This window comes from Ooceraea biroi, chromosome 1 (genome assembly GCF_003672135.1).
Source record: "Ooceraea biroi isolate clonal line C1 chromosome 1, Obir_v5.4, whole genome shotgun sequence".
Classification (NCBI taxonomy): Eukaryota; Metazoa; Arthropoda; class Insecta; order Hymenoptera; family Formicidae; genus Ooceraea; species Ooceraea biroi.
In genome coordinates this window covers 18,423,840-18,446,478 of record NC_039506.1, presented here as the reverse complement: position 1 = coordinate 18,446,478, position 22,639 = coordinate 18,423,840, and the positions used below count along the sequence as shown (strand labels likewise).

At 35.8% G+C, this 22,639-nt stretch overlaps 2 protein-coding genes across 4 annotated transcripts; one reads left to right on the top strand and one right to left on the bottom strand.

Moving 5' to 3' along the window:
• The first annotated feature begins 1,677 nt into the window (after positions 1 to 1,677).
• LOC105278058 (protein draper) lies at positions 1,678 to 10,328 on the top strand. The gene is made up of 14 exons (XM_026969669.1): positions 1,678 to 1,778; positions 2,080 to 2,206; positions 2,663 to 2,831; positions 3,299 to 3,545; positions 3,846 to 3,966; positions 4,097 to 4,234; positions 4,471 to 4,650; positions 4,732 to 5,059; positions 5,968 to 6,075; positions 6,460 to 6,624; positions 7,041 to 7,247; positions 9,605 to 9,760; positions 9,929 to 10,105; positions 10,210 to 10,328. The coding sequence occupies exons 1-14, from the start codon at positions 1,678 to 1,680 to the stop codon at positions 10,326 to 10,328; spliced, it is 2,343 nt and encodes a 780-aa protein (XP_026825470.1).
• Positions 10,329 to 11,928: 1,600 nt separating this feature from the next.
• Positions 11,929 to 15,389, bottom strand: LOC113562054 (odorant receptor Or2-like). 3 transcript variants are annotated; one of them, XM_026970075.1, is made up of 8 exons: positions 15,308 to 15,389; positions 14,944 to 15,222; positions 14,489 to 14,844; positions 13,905 to 14,001; positions 13,367 to 13,673; positions 12,777 to 12,876; positions 12,158 to 12,259; positions 11,929 to 12,057 (listed from the first exon to the last, which is right to left on the bottom strand). In XM_026970075.1, exons 3-8 carry the CDS (start codon positions 14,783 to 14,785, stop codon positions 11,929 to 11,931), a joined length of 1,032 nt encoding a protein of 343 aa, XP_026825876.1. In that variant the 5' UTR covers positions 14,786 to 14,844; positions 14,944 to 15,222; positions 15,308 to 15,389. The 3 variants fall into 3 exon arrangements, with proteins under 3 accessions (XP_026825876.1, XP_026825877.1, XP_026825881.1); XM_026970076.1 differs by lacking the exon at positions 15,308 to 15,389 and having other exon boundaries at positions 11,965 to 12,057; positions 12,777 to 12,889; positions 14,944 to 15,239; XM_026970080.1 differs by lacking the exon at positions 15,308 to 15,389 and having other exon boundaries at positions 11,965 to 12,057; positions 12,158 to 12,219; positions 14,944 to 15,215.
• Positions 15,390 to 22,639: the final 7,250 nt, after the last annotated feature.

Here is a 22,639-nt window from a genome sequence, read left to right as displayed (position 1 = left end):
GTGTACGATGAGATCAGAGAGTCGTCTTCCAGAGCACCGCTATCGATCTAATGTTACGGCACTTCCGGTCGCCACTCGGTGAACCGCTTGATTTGCAACGTGAATCATGGCACGAGTCACGTCACGACAAGAAGTGAAGTTGAGGCGAACCATATGTTCGACACGTGCGCAGCCTCTGATTCATGTACATTTTGCTCGATGGCGAAAGGGCGATTTCCGCTGCCACGAGGTGCGACTGAAATTTCGCCCGCCTGATAGCTTCCGCGAATCATCGAGCCCTCATCGACGAAAATTGCTCGCCGATATTCCGAGCGTGATGCTTCGCAATATCGACACGCGTCCTCGTTCGATGAAATTACACCGCGAGCACTCGAATAGAAAATTCCTCCATACGCCATTGCGATCCGCAGTTGCGCCGCAAGTATTCCTTATCAAATCGCGACGACCGTAGGGCGGTGCAGGTCGATGAGATTATCGCGTCTGATCGCGAGATGCACTCGTTTTCTCGCGTGATGCCGCTGTTAGATCGATCGACGAGCAACGAGCGATCGCTGGCGACTTAAAGTCGAAGGCGACTCATTCTGTAAATATCTTAGTAAATATTATGACATGATAGGAAATGGCTTGTCACAAATCAGTTAAAAGTGTATCGGCTCAACTTAGAAATAATTAAAATTATAATAATTAAAAAAATATAATAATAAAAAATTAAAATAATTAAAAAAATAATAATAATTTTGTTACAAATCGATTAAAAATATTTTAGTCCGACTTTGTTGTTAACAATAATTTGGTAATAAATTAGTTAAAAATGTTTCAGTTCGATTTTGTTGTTAACAATAATTATAATTAATAAAAGAAATTGTTATTTTATTAACAAGAATCATTTTTATGACAATAATTGTTATCACAAACAGAAAAATATAGTAGAATATGTATATAACTTTTTTAGATCTAAGCTTCAGTTAAATTGATGACTGTCTAATAATCGATATACCGATCGTTGTTATCGAGTATTACATGTAACTCTCATTCAATTAACACGATTCGAGGTACTCGGCAACCACAATCGAAATTGATCTTTCGCCAGGTGTTTCTTAGATTCCGCCATTGTGCACAGTACGTGTTTATTCACGCTGAACCGAGATTCATGAGCGGAAATGAACAAGTGGGCTTCGCTCGTGGTATCGACCGTGATTCATACCGGTACGGACGGTGCAGAGTGTAAAGTCTAGTAGACGCGGTAAAATGGATTTCCTCGCGAAGCAAGTCAGGGATCGCCGTTGTTAGTCGCGCGTTGTCGCAATCGTTGTTAGTCGCGCGACGGCGCGGGTATAATCGTTCTTTCGTGTCTGGTACACTCGTAGAGCTTTTGCGATCGCGCGTATAGTATAATTCTCGTTGTTGCGCGCGTAAATCGCGCCGTTGCGACACGCCAACGCATTCTAACGCGACACACATTTTACTCGCAGATCCGGAAGCAAGGCGGGTCTCCCTTTTTTCGGGATCGTGAACGAGCGATTTCACAGTCCCGTTTCTTTCCGTTGGAGAAGAAGAGAGAGAGAGAGAGAGAGAGAGAGAAAGAGGGAGGAGGAAAGACGCGAAATAACGCAATGAGCCGATGAGACGATAGCCGATTTCGGTCACGAAGGTTCAAAGTCAAATCGATCAGCCAACATGGGCTCCGCGGTCTGGTGGCTGACTGCGGCCGCCGCCATTATTACTTTAGCAAGGACAACGGCTCTTGAGGGACCGAACATATGCACCCGGCAAGAAACGTGAGTATCCGATTAAATAAAGAATATTTAATCTTGAATCCGAAGTTTTAATCTTAAATCTAAAAGTTTCAATTAAATTGGAATAATTAATTCGAATCTCACGTTGACAATAATAATGGTAATGATAATAAGACTCAATCTCGTTCTTTGTAGATTCTCAATGCTGCTCTTTAACTGCTCTTTTTTTGAATGCGACTATTTGAGCCGCGTTTCCGCTGAGAATCATCTTTTCAGACTTTTGCGTTGCGGCTTTTAGAAAGTTTCGCGAAACTCACGAAAAAATATCTTTCTTTCTTTTTAGGTACAAGATCACGGTGAAAGTGTCCGAACAGAAACCCTACACTATCAGAGAGAACACGTGGTGCTTCAGCTTCCCACCGAGATGTTCCAAGTACAAAGTCGTCTACCGAACGGTCTTCAAGGAGCAGGTCAGTCCAATCTGCATTCTGTCTGAAGTGCTCTCTAACTCATTAGGTGTGCAAATTCATTCGATGTCTCCAGTTCTATCCATTTTAAGAAGTACCTAAAACTTGAATATTTAAATTTCAATTCTCAAAGAATAATTAAAGCATTAATGTTTACCAAATGCTGACACAGCGATCAGCCTAATCTCCTTTAATAAGGCTCAATCTTGTTCTTTGTTAAAATAATACCGAGTTAATTTGCATACGAAATCAGATTTAGACAGGAATTTTCTCTCACCGCTATAGTTTACATAATAAGCAACAAAATATACTTTATATAATAAGAGCGAGGTGTTTATGTAATAAATTTAGATTAGAAACGCCACACGGGAGGAAAAACAGAAATGATTATCGGCCTGAAATGGCAGGTATCAGCGAAGGCATATTACAATAATAATCTTGTTACTCGCTTTCCGGCAGGAATTGACGAAACAAAGGCCCGTGGAAGAATGCTGCAAAGGCTATACGGAAACCACAAGCGGCGACCGTTGCATTCCTGTCTGTTCCGAGGATTGCCGCCACGGTACTTGCATCGCGCCTGATGTCTGCAAGTGCGAGTCGGGCTACGGCGGGCCTTTGTGCGATTTTAGTAAGCGCTGCCTTCCCTCTAGCCTTGCCGGCGACGGTAATAAACGCGGGGCGCGCGTTCCATTATGGCAATAATCCCAAATAACTTAAGTACCTTTTTACTGCGTGAAACTACGATGCAACGCGCGGCACGTCAGACGTTAGCGAAGAAAAGCGTCAAACAGGAAGAACACTCCACGTAAAATAATATTTTAGGCACTTTGACGACACTTGAGTTAATAAATAAAAAGAGACGAATTTTAAAGAATTAAGAATTAATGATTAAATATTAAGAATAATTTTTTCAAAGCTTTGTGGTGAGGAAACGTTTAAACACGTTTTTGTGTAATTTTATTAACTGCTGTAGCCAGAACATTACGGTCAAAAATTGAAACAAGGCTATCGCGAAACAACTTTGCACGCCGCCGGTGAAAAGTTCGTTCGAGCGATATACGAGACGATCTATTTTTAACTCTCTGTTATGAACAGAATGTCCGCTGGGTAAATGGGGCAGAGATTGCGAGATGGATTGCAAGTGCCAGAACGGGGCCACTTGCGACCCGTTCGACGGCAAGTGTATCTGCACGAGGGGCTGGACCGGCGTGTACTGCGATCAGAAGTGTCCCTCTGACCGCTATGGACAGGATTGCGCCGAAGAATGTCGTTGCAGAAACGGTGGCAGCTGCCACCACATCTCCGGAGAGTGTCATTGCGCCCCCGGCTACACTGGACCACTGTGAGTTCTTCAACAATCATCTAGAACAAAAATGAAAAATGCATAACAATAGCACAGGAAAAAGAATATAGAAACGATAAATAAAGATTGTATAACAATAACAAAAAAATGACAAAAAAATAAAGGTAAAAGTAACGTTTTACTTTTATTTTTTTTATTTGTTATTTTAACAGATAAAAAAAAATAAAAAAGGCAACGAAGTAATAATCGTAGTTAAATTCGATGAGGAAATAAATATTGTGAATGATAATACTCGATTAGCACGCGTTGGTAGTCATTAATGATTATTATGATACCCAGATGCGATGATTTGTGTCCGGAGGGCAAACACGGCGAGGAATGCAAGTCGGAGTGCCAGTGTCAGAACGGCGGTTCCTGCAGTCCCAAGACTGGCGAGTGCTATTGCACGCCCGGCTGGACGGTAAGAGAGAGAGAGAGAGAGAGAGAGAGAGAGAGAGAGAGAGAGAGAGAGACTATGTAATCGCGTTGCTGTTGAACACGAGATCCGGAAATTATATTCTGATTTGACATGCACATGATGTTTGTCATAGGGTTCGGTGTGCGCGAATCGATGCCCGGAGGGTTTCTGGGGCAAGAACTGCTCTCAAACCTGCGACTGCTACAACAGAGCCGGTTGCGATCACATCTCCGGCGAGTGCCAGTGTAAACCGGGATACTACGGCGACAAAGTGAGTTTTGGTTAATTATGTAAATGTCAATTAAGTTGCTCAGTTACCAATGTGGTGTGTGTTGAATACTTAACTGCTCCTACTGCGTATTTTAACATTTTAACATCTTAGAGTATTTAATATTTATTATTAGAATAAAAATAATTCTTATATTATAATTAAATATTTATTATTATATTCCAATATTTTTTAATTATTACTTATTAAATTAATTCACTTTTTAACATCGCAAACAGTGCCTGAAAATCTGTCCCGAGGGTACGTTCGGGCTGAACTGCACGTTCAACTGTACCTGCGAGAACGGTGGCACCTGCGACCCCGTCAATGGTACCTGCATGTGCGACAATGGCTGGACAGGGGAGACCTGCAACCAGCGCAAGTGCGAGGATGATTTATACGGACCCAGTTGTGAAAAGGTGAGCTCCGTTTCTTGGGAATTTATTGTCGCATCTTTTATTGAAAACTGAAATACCGATCGAATTGGCATTCGCTCGCAGGTTTGCGAGTGCGAGAGCGAGAATACGGAGCTGTGTCATCCCTGGACGGGAGAGTGCTCCTGCAAGACTGGCTGGGACGGTGAGACATGCGCGAGGCCCTGTCCCTTTTACACGTACGGTAAGGGCTGCCAGAATCGCTGCAACTGCAAGAACAACGCGCAATGCTCGCCCATGGACGGCACTTGCATCTGCGCGGCTGGATACCGTGGGAAGGATTGCGGCGAGTTGTGCCCCGTGAACACCTTCGGCGAGGATTGCGCGCAGGAATGCGCCTGCAAGAACGGAGCTAGCTGCTCGCCTGAGAACGGACGTTGCAATTGCACAGCTGGTAAGCGAAGTTCGATACTGCGCCGATTGCCGGAGATACGGCAGATCTATTCTATAATTACAGACCATCAAGACGAGATCTTTTCAAGAGAAATTATCGGGGTGTGGTCAATCTTCAAACGATCGTCACGTGTTTGGATTATATCTGTTTTTCGTACATATCGAGTCAAAAAGTAGTGGTGGGTTTTCACTGTAAAAGATAATCGGGGAATATTTCAATTCGAAACATTATTTTTATATTGATCCGTATATGTTATTACAATATTATTATAATATTGAAGAGCATAATTTGTTAAAAGTTGAAATGTCAGAATATAATTTATATAATATAAAATTAATATCATATTAGATAATTATTAATAGTTGCCAAAAGTTTGATTTTCTTTATTACTATGTAAAAGAACAATTTTTAAAATCCGTATTGTGAATAGGTCAATGCTCGCTTTCTGAAAACTGCCACTGTTATAGTAGAAGCTTTCGATAATGGAAGGCTAAGTAATAATATATTAACAATTAAAATAGCGTTTCCATATAATAGCGCTTGCGATGAGATGCCGCCACAACTTTTTGTCTCACCCAATAATCAATAATCAATAATCCAGTTATGTCATATTTATTGCTTCTTACGATTCTTGATAATATCGTCTCGCAATTAGTTTGCATATTCATACCGCATGCACCGTATCAGACGATTGACCTGCTTGATGTTCTTCTGTATTCTTTTTTTTCTCCTTTGATCGTCATAGCTCGTCCGTAGTATTTTCAAATTTAGAAGAATCCGTTAGAATCCATTAGAATCGTGAAGCGTATCTCAATACTCAGTACTCAGATACTGAAGAGTGTCTCTGAAGGAGATGCTTTACGTCGGTAAGTACAGACGCACTACACGTGTCTCTGACATTTTGCCAGGATGGGTCGGCGTGCTGTGCGACCGTCCGTGCGACGACAAGTCCTACGGCAAGGATTGCGAGAGCAAGTGCAAGTGCTTTAACAATGCGGCCTGCAATCCACAGAATGGTAAGTAAATGGTCGGTCGGATTGGGCGATTGGGTGGCTCCACCGCACGCGAGTCCTCACGCAATACGGCTATTAAATAGAGTTTCACTTTATTTCGAGATCGATACCAGAAATATCGGGAGTTTGTACAGTTTCGAAAGGTGTATCGGGTTGTAACATGTGCTTGTCCCGCTTTTTTAGTATTTTTATTTGTAAATAAATTATTTTAAAAATACTAGAAAACGGGACGAAAACAAAAAATATGACGCAACCCAATGCGGTACAGAAAAACGTGCTGCAAACGTATCGGAATACACGCGCGACGAGAATTCCTATCTTTGAGATTCTCTTTCCTGCACCTTGCACCGAAAACACACGCGTTATCTTATCTGTGTACACACGCAGGCACGTGCACGTGTGCGGCTGGCTTCACCGGCGCACTCTGTCAGGATCGTTGTAAAAAGGGCTTCTTCGGGATCGAGTGCAATCAGACTTGTGACTGCGACGACGAGAACACCGTGGACTGCGACTCTGCTACCGGGTACTGCAATTGCAAGCCAGAATGGCGAGGTTTGTTCATCATCCAACCAAAGCAATTGCTCGCAAGTCTATTATTTTTCCCATTAAAACGGCACGCTGGGATCTGTCTGACGAATCCAAATAATTTTTAAAATATCAATGATTTTATATTATATATAATTACAGTTTTAATATTTTAATTAGTATTTTAATTAATATTAAAATACTAATTATATTTTCTTTTCATAATTATTTCAGTTTCTAAAATTATCATTATTTTATCGAATCAGATACAAAAAATTATGTTCAAAGAGAAGATTGTATTTATAAATTCAGTCGCATCTGCCGTCAATCTGGAGAAAGTAATCTTGTGAATAGATAGAAATTGTAAGAAACGCTGCCTGAAGCAGCACGAATGAAGAATCGACTTTCGAGATTTCGGGTTTTGCTTTTTAACGTCAAAACAGGAATTCGATGCGAAACAAAGTGCCCGGAGGGTCTTTACGGCGTCGATTGTCACTCGCATTGCGAATGCATGAACAATAGTTCGTGTGACCCCACGACCGGAAGTTGCGTCTGCGCCAGGGGTTGGGAAGGTGCCGATTGCTCGCAGCCCTGCAAGGAAGGATGGTACGGGCTGGGCTGCAAGGAGAAATGCCCGGAGAAAATGAACGGTAACTTGAGTAAAATCCCCCCTCCCGTAGATTTAATCGCATGTTTCGATGTTGTGACTCAAATCAGCAAACTAAAACTTGCATGAACATAGCAAAATGCAGTTTTCTTGAATAATTTTAACCCTAGCTTCCCACACACGGATGCCTGAAACCCCAAGTAAAATAAAGTAATTCACGATTTTTTTTTAATGTAACCTTTTTTCACAAGTGAATATTTTACAAACTATTGGGTCGTCCGGAAAGTTCGTGCCGATTTGGAAGGAAAATTCAAAGGCAACATTTTTTTATGTCGATAAATATTTATTGACTTATGTATGCACCGTTTTGTTTCACAACCTTTGTCCATCTTTCACGCAACTGGAAGATTCTACTCTCCCAGAACTTCTTAGGTTTCTCGGCGAAAAACTCCTCAAGGTGGTTTTTTATGTCGATCAAAGAGTTGAAGTTCTTGCCGCTAAGGGAATTTTGCAAAGACCTAAATAAGTGAAAGTCTGAAGGTGCAATGTCTGGTGAATACGGTGGGTGAGGTGGCACATCCCAGCCAAACTCCAACAATTTTTGTCGGGTAGTCAAAGAAACATGAGGTCTGGCATTGTCCTGATGGAACACGACGCCCTTCCTATTAGCTAATTCTGGACGTTTTTCCTAAATCGCTGTCTTTAATTCGTCCAGTTGCGAGCAGTACTTATCTGCATTTATCGTTTGGTTGTGTGGTAGGAGCTCATAATATAGGATTCCTTTCCAATCCCACCAGACACAGAGCATGACTATTTTTGGATGAAGGCCGGCTTTCGGAGTGGTTAATGCTGGTTCATTTCGCTTACCCCAGGATCTTTTTCGTTCTACATTGTTGTAAATGATCCATTTTTCGTCACCCGTCACTAATTGCTTCAAAAATGGTACGTTTTCGTTGCGCTTGTACAGCGAGTCGCAGATGAAAATGCGATCCATTAAATTTTTTCGGCCAAATTATGCGGAACCCATACATCACAGCGACTTACGTAACCAAGCTTCACTACATGATCGTGGACAGTGGTTTTCGATATTTTCAGTATCTCTGCTAATTCACGTGTCGTGTAGCGCGGGTTATTCTCGATCAGTGTCTTGATTTGGTCATCATCAGTAGTAGAGGGTCTGCCCGAGCGTTCTTGGTCTTTAAGGTTAAAATCACCAGCTCTAAACTTAGCGAACCACTTACGTACGGTTCTTTCAGCTAAAGCGCCTTCTCCGTAAACAGAACATATCGAATTTGTTGCTTGTGAGGCATTTTTGCCTTTCCGGTAATAGAAAAGCATCAAGTGTCTAAAATGTTCTTTGTTTTCTTCCATCTTGAAAAGAGTACAAAACTGACACGAATCAATTTATCTGAAACAACTTTTTTCCTAAAGATGCGTTGAAATGTCACCTTTAAGCATATGTATATAAATCGTATGTTTTCAATAACATTGATATATTCAGACATGTTCCAACGCCATCTATTAAAAATCGGCACGAACTTTCCGGACGACCCAATACTTTCTTTTTCAAATTTTCCTATGCATAGGCATACTCCTTGACGTGTGGCGTATCGATGGAAAAAAAGTGACTTAAAATCAATTAATTTTTCTCATATTTTTAACTAAATGTTCGACGTGGGGTAGCCCTATACCCCAGTGTGGGAAGCCCGTGAAAATTGAAAGTGAGAAGCTAGGATTAACTATACTTCGTTGTCAAGATATGGCATTTCACGATAGTGATTGTGTCGCATTTAGCACTTTGATTCGTGTATCGTTTGGAACAACTTTCGATAATCATCGTGTGCTCTAACGTCTCTCCATTCCGTAACGTATAAATTTGCAACGGCGCTCGATCGATTACCCTTCGGCGACATACTTTTACGTAAGTGCAGTCATCTTGATCTTATCGCAACAGTCGCGGCATACAATCCACTATGATTAGGATATGAGTAAGATAGAAACATCAAACGCTTGCTTATGGTGGTGTTATAACATCCGGAGATAACGAAGCTGGTTGTGGGCTGCTTCTTACGTGTCCCGCAATGTCGCTTTGACAGAATCCGAAGCAATTAAGCGATTTGACCGCTATTTACGTAAGTGCTGACGTAAGTAGTAGTCACAGAATTACCATATCATTATCTCTCAGTTTTATTTTCTTCATCACCGACAGTTCTTATCATGCTTTTATCAAGCATTTCTGCGAACACGTCTGTCTGCTAATCATCATCTCGTCTGTGTCACGTCTAACAGGCAACAATTAAAGAAAGCGATGGGCAACGAACCGGAATTAGGACGAATATGATTTTTTGAAAAGTTTGAGATCGATAATTCTACAGGTTTGCTTGTTCCTTTTTTTTTCAGGAAACATGACTTGCGATCATGTCACCGGCGAGTACGTCTGCCGCCCGGGATATCTGGGTCTAACTTGCGAGCATCCGTGTCCCCCTAATCGTTACGGTCTGAACTGCGCGAGTCACTGTCACTGCAAAAATGGTGGAGAGTGTCACCATGTAACAGGCAAGCTTTATATATATTTTCATATTTTTTATACGTATAGTTTTATATAACTATATAATATATCGTATATTATATACATGCAACAAGTAATTTCAGATTTTATGGATATTTTAAATTAAAACATTAATAATTTGAGAGATTTTTACAAAACTTTTATTTTCCATCCAGGTGTGTGCCAGTGCCGACCCGGTTGGCAAGGAGAATATTGTCAGACACCATGTGCGGAAGGCACATATGGTGTAAACTGCACGCAACACTGCAAATGTCAGAATGGTGGAAAGTGCCGATCCAATGACGGTCATTGTCGATGCACGGCGGGGTGGACTGGAACTAGATGTAGTGAAAGTAGGTTCAGAAAAGTAACTGTTTTTCGTAAATTATGGACTGAAGAAGATACGTGTTAAACAAATAAATTATTTGTTTTTAAATGTAATGTTTGCTCGTTTTAGTTTGCCCGGAGGGATACTACGGCGACCACTGCATGGAACCTTGCGAATGCAAGAACGACTACTTTACGTGTCATCCGGTCGAGGGCTGTATTTGCAGACATGGGTATACAGGTGCATAGAATCTATTAGGTTGGCAAATAAGTTCGTTCGGTTTTTGCTTCGGTGCAACTTCTTTCCAATTCACTCTTGTTTTTCTCGATACTATCGCGCAACTTCAGAGTGCATTTAAAAGTACATGTTTCACATAACCTTTCTGTAAATTTTGGTTTGACTAACATCAATATTGTGTGTGCTGCGTAGCTGTAAAAATGGAAGTAAATAACGTGCATTATCGTCATATTTTGCTCTATTATTTCAAGAAGAGCAAACGAGCTGCAAAGGCTCATAAAAAGATATGCCGTGTTTATGGAGATGATGCCTTAACAGAACGCGTATGTCAAAAGTGGTTCACCAAATTCCGTTCTGGAGATTTTGACGTCAATGATGCGCCTCGCTCCGGTCGCCCGATCGAGATTGATTCAAGTAATGTCAAAGCTATCATCGATAAAAATCTATCCCAAGCACTTAATATATCTCATATAAAGCGTAGAAAACAATTTGCGCCAACTGGAATACGTTTCTCGGCTCAATGTGTGGGTGCCGCATGAATTAACCGAGGCCAACTTGGCCACTCGCATATCCATCTGTGATTTGCTGCGGAAACGTCAAGAAAACGATCAATTTTTGAAGCGGTTAGTGACAGGAGATGAAAAATGGGTCGTCTATGAGAATGTAACGCGGAAAAGATCATGGGGACACAGCAGCGAGCCACCACAAACAACCTCGAAGGCAGGATTGCATTCGAAGAAGATCATGCTCTCCGTATGGTGGGATTTCAAAGGTGTCACTTACTACGAGCTGTTACCGTCAAGCAAAACAATTGATTCAACCATATACTGCTCGCAGTTAACAAAATTGGACCAAGCACTCCGCAAAAAACGTCCAGAATTGATAAATCGAAAAGGTGTTGTCTTCCACCACAATAACGCCAGACCTCACACATCATTGACAACTCGGAACAAATTACTCAGTCTTGGCTGGGATGTTTTGCCTCATCCTGCGTATTCACCGGACCTGGCCCCTTCCGATTATCATTTATTCCGGTCGTTGCAAAACTCTTTAAACGGAAAAATCTTCAAGGATGAAGAGAACGTCAAAAGACACCTGGATTGGTTTTTCGCTGATAAACCTCAGATGTTTTACGAACGCGGCATAATGAAGTTGGTGGAAAGATGGCAAGAAGTCATCAATAAAAATGGTCAATATATAATTGATTAAAATTTATTTCGTGTATCAAAAAAATTGTATTTTATTCCACCTTAAAAAACCGAACCAACTTATTTGCCAACCCAATATTTAATATCTATTAAATTATTAATAAAATATTATTAGTGTATTATTAATAAAATATAATATATTATATATTATTATTTACACATTGTACATAATAATAATAATATGTATTATGTATTATTAATAATATTACGCAGCTTAATTCAACGCGTGAAGAATTCAGATTTCTTATTCATGTTATTTATGAATTGACACGATTAATAACACAATCATGATCGAACAATCGAATTTTAGGTGACAATTGCGACGTGCAGTTATTCTCCCGCAATATCCAAGAACAAGAAGAGGGGGGATATGGACACATTGTGGCAGTAGTATTCATAGCAATCATGCACACGGGACTGAAACGACGACCGGACGTTGACTTCTACGTATGATATGCATTAAAACTTTCCTCATAGCTACATCATCTTTGTACCATGATGAATTGTAGACAGCAAGTGCTATGTCGCTGCTCTGTTGGAATTTTTTATATGTTAGTCGAAATATTGATGTGTCTACACTTCCTGTATAATGTACAGTTATGCATTTTATTTATTATTTGGAAGTGACTGACCATGGTCATTACATTATCAGCCGGCCAGGCGTACATATAGAGTTCCACAAAGCCGCAGAGGCCTATCATGAGGAATATAAATTTCACTGACACTGGCTGACGCTGGTTTTGCAATTATAGGAAAAGAATATTATATAATATTCTCAGAATGTTTTATAGAATCGGTGTCCTTAAAATTATTATCGGTAATTTAGGGTGTCCCATATATACATACTTAATAAAAAATAATATAAATATTAACTCCCTTTGCATTTGATGTAGTATTAGATGCTATTAAGCAACTGTTTAAAAAAGGCTTTATACATAATAATATAACGTTTTCACAAGTTAAGTTTCTCACAAACTATTAGTGACGTTACTACGAAGTCTTAAAAATTAACACTAAACTATTTCCGTTTAATGATAATATTATAAACAATCACATTTATATATATATTTCTATTAAATAATATATATTTAGTATATTACGAAAATAATAAAGAAAAGAATATTTTATTAAATTGTGTGATAGTTATCCATATGTAATAAATAATGAATGCTCATGCAATATTGTTTTTTTGTAGAAATTATATACAATGTGTGTAGTAATATTTATAAAAGCACAAGACGTTATACTTACGCTCATAAAAGTAAGGTAACCGAATATTACAGCGCCGGTACTGCATGTTATGCATAATAATGCTACATAACGAACCGCATGCGTCACTTCCTCTGCATATCTGTAAGTATCCACTTTTGGAAAGTAAATTCATGTTATATTAAGTTTCAGTTATATCTTTTTTAATTATCCCTACAGCACAAAAGGATATTGCCTTACTCTTACGTTGATGCAATCTTCTGTGTTATAAGATAATCACAGTCGAATATATTATAATAGTAATATATCAGAATTAATTATTTATCAATTATCTACATTTTATATTTGTCAAAATATACATTTGTATTATTAATAGAAATATAATTGTAAAGATTATTCCATTATTTAAGATGATATTTCGTTACTTTGTTTCCTATTTCTTATTTCAATACGGATTTATGATTTAATTTTATAATTTTGTTTAAATATTTAATAAATGTTTATTACTTTTATTATTTACGATTGTATATGATTAGGACCTCTAAACATGACTATGCATTATATTATTTCATATTTTGACAATTATTGCAGTTATTATGATATTTTTTTCAAATCTATTATATGTTATGTACCTGAGCAATATATTGTGTTCGTAAACGCATTTTAACAACTGCTTCATATCTGTTACTGTGCAGAATCGAGTGGATAGTATATGGAATCTAGCGGCAACAAACCAAAGTAAGAGAGCAGGAAAAGTATTCGCGCCAACCTGCGTGACACTTTGAAAAATAGCTATTATATGATGCACGTAAATAATAGTTTGCAATGGTTGATATATGTCAAATGGATACTCCAATTCTAGTGGAAACGGTTGGGGCAAAAGCAAAGGCGCGAATATAAAACTGACGCCTGTTATTGCCAGACAGCAAAGAATGCTACCTGCAATAATTATAAAATGAATATTAACAAATTGATAAATATATTAATAAATATATAAAATTAGTATCAATTCAAAAAAAGAAATTTTTATAATTTATAATAATTTATTAACACAGATTTTTTAATTTTGTGTATTTGAAGCAATAAATGACTAAGTTATCGATGTTACTAGTATTAATATAAAAATACCTTAGGAGATAATGTTCAATTTAAAGCTGATATTCTACATACCGTACAAGAATTTACATTTGTCAACATAGTATTGAAGAATCTCCTTTTCGTGTATTTGTGCACGTTGATAATAATCCTCTATTTCGAAAACAATAAGCTGCATTTATCCAGAAAATTTATATTAATTATTATTAATACTTTTTTACTTGTTAATATCTTTATTATTATTATACAATATTTTATTATATCATAATAAAAGCAACATAAAGCTTTACCTTTCTATGGTATTAACACGTGCCTTATTGATAATCAAATTAATATTAAAATAATAAAACAAAGATCGGGCAATTGACAAATAACAGTAGAAACCAAAATTCAACACGCAATTTAAAATTATATTAATCAGCTTATTGTTAATAAAGATATTTAATTATCGTATCGTTCATTAAGCCTACTATTGTTAATAACCTTATTATTATTATTATTATTACATCAATTATCAATACGTAACATCACACGCGTTTTACGGAATTTTTCACGAATAGTGAAAAATCGCGAACTTACAAGACCCCGTATACATGTTACAAGTTCCCCACACAGCATAACATAACATAACTTAACATAACTAACATAAACATTTTTACCTGCATGCGTTCATCCTGCATCGCGAAGAGTATCATCTGCAGCGGGATCTGCGCGGCGGCGCTCATTTGGCACCCTACCCTCATCACCATAAACGCATCGTCGCCGTGCTTCGAGATCGTCCACACCCCACTGAAGATGATGGTAATCGAGTTCGCGAGGCAGAAATAGCGCAAAATGCGGCGACAGAGTCTTTGGAACTTAGTAGCGTCCGGCGGAAGTGGCCAGCAGCAAGCGAGCGCCAGATACACCCGCAGAAACGCTATCACCCTATCTACCGTTACTTTATTACCCTTCATCACGCATGCGGAAGTGCGGAAAATTCACGGTAGAAGTTGCTCAATTACGATAGCTCGCGCTGTATCGTCAAGGTAATTTAAATGATATTATAGACGCTACGAAGCTGCGTAATCGCTGCTGCAATCAACCCACTGACGCGATGTGTGCGGAAACTTACCCTTGATGTATGAAGCGCAGCGATTTTCGAGGGATTGAATTTTCAGCGTGCAATGCAGTGTTAAAACATGTATGAACGTTGAATGTGTATAGCTACACTGGATTTTATATATTGTTCCATCAACATGTGTAGTTGAAAGTTGTGAAACGAGAAACGAAAATATTTAATTATTAAAAATTATTTAGCTCCATTAATATGACGCTAGACATCCATTAAATATCCATTAACGTTCTAATGTACTGCGAATGCTTCTGCAACTTTAATAATTAATAACTGCACCTTTAATAATTAATAATTAATTAATAAATGAAATTGTTAAATGTTTCTACATAGACAAACGAAAGAAAAAATTTGTTCAATATACAACTTCGAGATGACACTTTGAAATTCGTTAGCAAGTACAATGCATCACTCTCGTGAAGGTGGAAGTCATATTTGCAAAATATAATTCTGATCTTCCAGATTGTAGCACTATTTCATAAACAGAGTAGACTTCACGCCAGAGGGAAGTATATAATATTGAACAGCATACAATATTGAAACACGTAAAACTGCCGATGAAATCTGCAGTATAACAGACTACGTGGAAATTAATTTCAGAGTAGCAATTTCCATCCATGTTTTACCAAACACCTGTGGATGTTCTCCCATCATATGAGTAAGGCAAAGGTCGCTTAATTAATCATGATGTTATCATGCAGATGCGAACACTTCCTGACCACAATACAGCATAACTGCAGTCTAATCGTAATTGCAGCGGCAATTTAGCAAAGCAAAACGCCCGGTTGTATAATAGAATCTCTCGTAGCAATGGATTGAAAGCTACATTGATAATAATACCGTAGATGAGAACAAAATTAATTTAATTCAGTGATAAGTAGTGATACATTGTGTAATACAGATTTTTTTATTTATTAACGGATATTCGTATTCTTGTCTAATTATTATAATTTGTTTGCTGATTGCTGCAGTAAGACGCCGATGATGATGAATATATGTGATATATAATAAATTTTGACATTTGGATTTTGCATCAAAATATCTTCGCCAAGAGCACGAAAAGCAAAACTAAAAACAGTTTAGTTACGTAAAGTGATCCTCAATTAACGATTAAGCCTACTACAAACTTAATTCCTTCAGCCATTATTGAGATTTGCTAATCGATGGTGCTTAACTAGTTGCTTCGTTTATAATATCCACGGGGTGGTCTCGCACGTGCGTTTCTTCGCGAGTGCACTTGGCGTGAGACATTGTGACTACTGTGTCTCTTGACTGCTCTATAGTGATGAAGAAATGATGAACAGGAAGAAGGTCATGAATAACCGACAATATTTGCATCGATGCTGATGCTTGCAGTAACAAATCTCAGGAATGTAGTAAGATCTCCCATTTATATTCTGCTATCTATCTATTTTATTACAAATACGTGATCATGTACTATCTCAAGAAATAATGAATAACAAACTCATTTAGAACAGAGTTTGCAACCCCATAAAGAAGGAGAATGTAAAGTAAAGAAGCTGAAAATATAAGCAATTTATAAGTGAACATTCATAAATATCATGTTGTCATATTAACAACTACTTTTATATTTTTTATACAAATCGAGTCCTTGACATAATCATAATTTTCTCGCGATATAATCATTTTATTTGATATCATCGATGTTTCTATTATCTCTCAAGTTGTTGTACTCTATCTATTTTGAATTAGTTACTATAGTTTCGAAAATTCGAAATATATTTATTACACAACCGACTTAACACAATATAATATTCACAACTTACGTTTCCGCAAAACTGTATGGAAACTACGGGTATAAAGCGACCGGCGTTAATTACAACTGGCTTCAGACATCTCTGAATAAGCATATAAACGTTCTGACGAACGATTCGTGAGCCATACATACATGGTGAAGTATAGATTTGCCAGGTGACATCATAAGCCTGCACAGAGAGATGTAGAGAAAGATTAGCAGCTCTCTTGCTCATTGCTTTCTTTCAAATCTTGAATAATATGTAATTAAATGAGTATTTTCGGTTTTAATTTACAATTTATTTTAATAGTAATAAATATATTTTAAGTTTCAACATCAAGCAAGCTTAAATAAATTACTTCTTTGAGAACGTCGTCAGATTATTACATTTAAAATATAATTTGCACTGATATAGTGACAATTTCTCTATTGAACGAATACTTTTTTGTCCTTTTCCTTCTGCTACGAAGAGATATCAAATATTTGTTTAACGAGTATTTGTTCAATTTTCTCTAGTGATCTGTGTCAAAGAAGAAGTTAGAAAACTAACCTGGTCCGTTATTTCTTCTGCCGCATAACAGCATATGAAGAGCCTAATTATTGCTACAAAACTACCCATAAAAAATTTCACTCTCTCTACAATATTTTTTTCCGTATTCTGCAATTTATTATATTTAGGATTATAACAGATATTATCAGTTTGTGCACATATCTTACAGCTAAAGTATTATAGATCAATCAAAAAGTGGATTCGATTTTTACATTATTGCACACATTCAGTAGAAAAACTTATTCATTAATCAAGTAATCACTATCGATGTCTATAATTAGACATTATTGTCTATGATATAGACATTAGCAATATTTAATTGCCAGTATTATATGTAAATTAATTTAAACAAGTGAAAATATCGATCCGAAATTTGTTTGACTAACACAGTATATAAAATTTAGAAAATATACTTGATAATCAACGCATACTCACATTAATACTAACAGACTGAATATCATCGCATCAATGAATGTAACCATCGCTGTCTTGAAAATTATGAATTAAAGATACGATTATTTCTCTCACGTAACTAAAATATCACATAATACAATAAAGTATAAAATATATACATTAAAAGACAGCAATATCTCTATTATTTTACTATATTACTTATTTTATTTTGTTATTATCATTATCGTGTATTGTTGCGCCTTTCGCGTTCACAGCATTCATTTTTCTGCATATGCGCGTACGCGCTCGCGACACTCGCGATAATATTAAAAATAATTACATTTATAGCAATCTTATAGCAAAGCACGTATCTAATCGTAACTTGTTATAACACAAAACCTGAACGCAACAATGCAGGAATATATTGTAATAAATTACTGCAGACAACCCGAAAACACACTCCCTAATTTTGTAATGACTTAATAAACCTAGATCTTCATTTCTAAAAGATAAAAGTCTTCTTTCTTTATGGTATTTATTTTTCACGTTCATTCCCCTTTTCAGTTGCATTTCATGCACTTCACGCAACAATAAAACAACAATTATTGTACTATTTTTATTACTTATTATAATGATTTTGATATTTATTATATAATAATTTATTATACTTATTCGTTTAATTACTATTAAGATTATATTAGTATAAAATGTAAGATTCTTATGCGAAGAGCATAAACTAAAAATTGATTGAAATGCATATTATATTCTTCGCAGGAATTAAGGAGCAGTTAACAGAAAGGAACATTAAAACTTCTTAGTACTATTATGAAATTTTGTTTTTTAATCATTATAAAAACATTACAATAAATTTAGTAAATCATCTTTCTGTTTTTTTTTAAATATTAATAAAAGTGTCACTATTCTCTTTGCTATATCTCAAGGTATTGCAGGTAAATAATTTAAATAGTTCGAATGCTAAACATCTAAATTGAAGTATTAACCTGAATTTCTTTCCTCCGAATCCTACAATAAATAAGATTGAAAATTATCTCCAAACAGTATGCCGACACTGGCAGAGTCTTTAATGTATCAACGAGACTTTCTTGATTTCAATATAGTATTAGGAATCAGGAAAGACATGGATATCATGTTCACTGTGTAAACCACCACAGAAAGTTGCAAAAAAGTGTTTTAAATTTTCCGTCTTCAGAGCTTAACGGCCAAATCGTGTAGTACGTTCCGTACACGCGCAAATGGCGTATTACCCAACATCTTGCATGAGAAGAGTCATTTGCAGTGATTCTACTTTTTTATTTCTACTCTTTCACGTGAATTATATTAGATTGCGTTTGGTACAATATATAATATATAATAATAATAATATTGAAGATATAATGATTTGCACGCGTGTTCAGTTAAAATTTACACGGATGCCATTTAAATTTTTCCGAGCTGTTAAAGAGATAATTATTGAAGCCAACGCACGTAACTCACGATTCACGTTAAATGTATCGATAAACGATCTCCGCGTTACATTTATATACTATGTCGTGCAATGTAGATCATCACGTTATGATAGTAATTAACGAAACGATTAGTTTTAACGAGAGTAAGCGTGTACTTGTGACACCTGTTATAATGGAAAGTCATTAACATGGTATATTAAGTACGTTGGGCGCGTGCAATTTTCTCATTAATCTCGCGCCATAATAATGCTCAATCGATGGTTATGACATTATATTTAATTCTTCCAGGTACAAAGAAGATTGTTATCAAGTATTTTGTGTATTATAAATTTGTTTGTTGGTACATAAAACATAAAACATAACATAGAACATAGATACATAGAACATAAAAATAAAAAGAATAAATAATCATATAATTTAAGAAAAAAGAAAAATCATCTTTACTATAGAATTGTGTATATGCGTGCGCGTGTGTACGTATACATGTATACTATCAGAGGTTTTATATCTACTTTCTAGAAAATTCTTTTACTAAGATGCGGGCATTCTTTATACATATACATTAAATGATTTTAATAAGCAGATTTTTATTTTGAAACATGGTTTTTAATAATTGAGACATAATTCCTGTAACATAATAATAATATACAATATATGTTTGTGTGGGCAATCAGATCCACGTGAGCAATAATATTAATCTTCGTCATCATCTTCAAGTAAGATTCGGAAAGTAGTTAAGTAGGAAAAGCCGTTGAGATGTACTAAAAATTATTGAAAAAATTATAAATATTATGTAATACGTTATATCTAAGAGCCTACTAATTAAAGTAATTTGTCATATTGTATGACAAAATGTTTATTATATTTTTGCGTCATTTGTGCATGTACGCACAGCAATGTATCATAAATATTTAAATTTAGTATAAAAGTAGTATTTTATAAACTATTATATATTAGTGATATTACCTATGATATTACAGATCACTTAAAAATATATAAACATTAATATATAAACATATTTTATTCTGCACAACTTATTGTTTGCATCTAATAAAAAACAAAAAACAAAAATATTCTCGTGCACATAATTAATCATTTAAAACTATATCAAATAATTGTAATAATTTAAAAGATATATCAGAAAAACTATGGTAACTGAACGATCAAATCGTTTTATAACAATAAAATTATCAACTCACAGAAGCATAATAATTCAACGAAACAGTCGGTAATATGCAGGGTACATTAATAATTATAGGCTGTTGGCTGCGTAACAGTGTGTGTAAAAAATTCTTCTGGAATTCAGCCTTGCTGTTATACCACATCGAATTATACGCGGCATGTGCAATATCAGTACTCTATAGAATTAATTAACTTTTAAATATATAAATATATACACCACGGGGTGTGAAGGGATAAGAAGAGATAAACTTTTCCCATATCTACAATTCTACATTTGTAAATGTAACTTACTGCACTTAGCAGGCGGTCGGCCGGCCACGCGCATAAATATACTTTCGCGACGACGAAACAAAGAATATCAAAAACGTCGATTTCACTGACAACGGTTGTCGCTATTGAAACAAAAAAAGGACAGAATGAAATCTTTGAAGGAGCTAGAATTGGTTTAATATTATGAAGAATGTAAAATAAAATATTTACACTATAATTGTCTTTCAAAACTCAAAATTAATTTACACTACACATACGGGGCCATCCTGTGTAAAACGGTGCAGTCATAACTTAACAAAGTTGTAAAAAAGATGAAAAATGTAAAAAAATTATAAAGTTTTACTTAGTATTTACAGAAACAAAAGGCATAAAAATAACACATTTCTGTCCAATGCTACCGAGCATTTTGCTAGATAAAATTAGCAGCTGTACTCACGCTGAGAAAAGTGCAGCCAGTGAAAATGATAATACTGTACTAACGGTGAGTGATGCTAACATTACGTATCGAACAGAGAGAGCAACTTCATTTCCATATCTTAAAATGATATTTATTTATTATTATTAGTGTATTATATTTATTAGCGTAAGGGTAACAGTAATTGGCAGTGCTATAGATATTATACTGCATACTGTGCTAAATAAAAAATTGGTTGTTGAAGTTTTTCCTAAAGAATTTAATTTTAGTTAAATTAATTATTTAGCTTGACTTTTTAATAATAACAGTTTAATTTGTCCAATTAATAGTTTTGGAATGACGAGAAGAGGGAAGGTGTTACCTAGCACATATTTTATAATCAATGTTGCTTAAAAGTGTATAACAATTGCAATTTTCGTTTATTAGACTGACTATTAGTTTTAATTCCTATTCCCAATTGTATTTTTTTTATTAATTATTTATTGAACATTTAATACTTTTACCTATCTTTACTTTTATCTATCTTTACGTTAAATATTTATTAATATTTATTAGCGTTAATATTTCTTCAAATATTATATAAATTTATGTAGTTATGTAGTTGTATATATTAATTGAACATTATAAATTAAATACGTAGCTTCAATTACTCACTGCAGCAATTGTTGGTGTTCTCTTAAATGTGCACGCAACTCGGTGAATTCGGTGACCGTACGAAATTTCTTTTTCATTTCTGAGTTTACGGTATTTTCAATAGCAGAGAACTCCAGGCAATATAAAAAATAATGAGATCAACAACTCAGAACTCCTCGGAAAAAGAAAAAATTTCTAGGGGCTAGAACTTTTTCATTTGTGAGTTTACGGTATTTTCAGTAGCAGAGAACTCTAGGCAATATAAAAAATAATGAGATCAACAACTCAGAACTCCTCGGAAAAAGAAAAAATTTCTAGGGGCTAGAACTTTTTCATTTCTGAGTTTACGGTATTTTCAGTAGCAGAGAACTCCAGGCAATATAAAAAATAATGAGATCAACAACTCAGAACTCCTCGGAAAAAGAAAAAATTTCTAGGGGCTAGAACTTTTTCATTTCTGAGTTTACGGTATTTTCAATAGCAGAGAACTCTAGGCAATATGCCAATTAACAATATAAACGTACATTTGTAACTTGTACCTGAAAGAAAACATAACTATATAAACAAGTGCTAAAAAAATAATATATAAGTTAGTCGTTACTTTACAGTAGCCTCAGAAATAGAAATCTGGCAAAGTCTGGCAAGAAATCATTTTAGTTTTATAAAGTAGAGATATTGAGCTTTCAATTAAACAAAAAGCCAATCGGGGGTGAGCGGGGGTACGTAGTTAAAAGTCTACACAAAACTCATATAGTCAGAAAATTTCACTATAAATTATGTGTTTCGTGTCAACCAGATAATTTAAAATATTCAATAAAAAAATAATTATAATTGATTATATGTTAATAAACATACCTGTTTCTTGAATTTCCATTGCAAAGATATGTGCACAAACACAAAATTCCACGAAATTGTTAATAAAAATGAGGTGAATTAATGGCTAATTGTTAACGCTAATTATGCAATGGCCGATGTCTTCACTTTAGTTATCCAGGAACCATTTATAATGCAATATAGTATGGTCATTACTG

What these genes read in the sequence shown, in the direction of transcription:
- LOC105278058 (XM_026969669.1), top strand. Translation starts at nt 1,678, where the DNA reads ATGGGCTCCGCGGTCTGGTGGCTGACTGCGGCCGCCGCCATTATTACT. An exon ending in CGGGCCTTTGTGCGATTTTA is followed by an intron (nt 2,832 to 3,298) that starts GTAAGCGCTGCC and finishes TGTTATGAACAG; the next exon opens with AATGTCCGCTGGGTAAATGG. An exon ending in TTGCAAGCCAGAATGGCGAG is followed by an intron (nt 6,625 to 7,040) that starts GTTTGTTCATCA and finishes ACGTCAAAACAG; the next exon opens with GAATTCGATGCGAAACAAAG.
- LOC113562054 (XM_026970075.1), bottom strand. Translation starts at nt 14,785, where the DNA reads ATGAAGGGTAATAAAGTAACGGTAGATAGGGTGATAGCGTTTCTGCGG. An exon ending in GAACACAATATATTGCTCAG is followed by an intron (nt 12,877 to 13,366) that starts GTACATAACATA and finishes GGATACTTACAG; the next exon opens with ATATGCAGAGGAAGTGACGC. An exon ending in GTTACCTTACTTTTATGAGC is followed by an intron (nt 12,260 to 12,776) that starts GTAAGTATAACG and finishes TTGCAAAACCAG; the next exon opens with CGTCAGCCAGTGTCAGTGAA.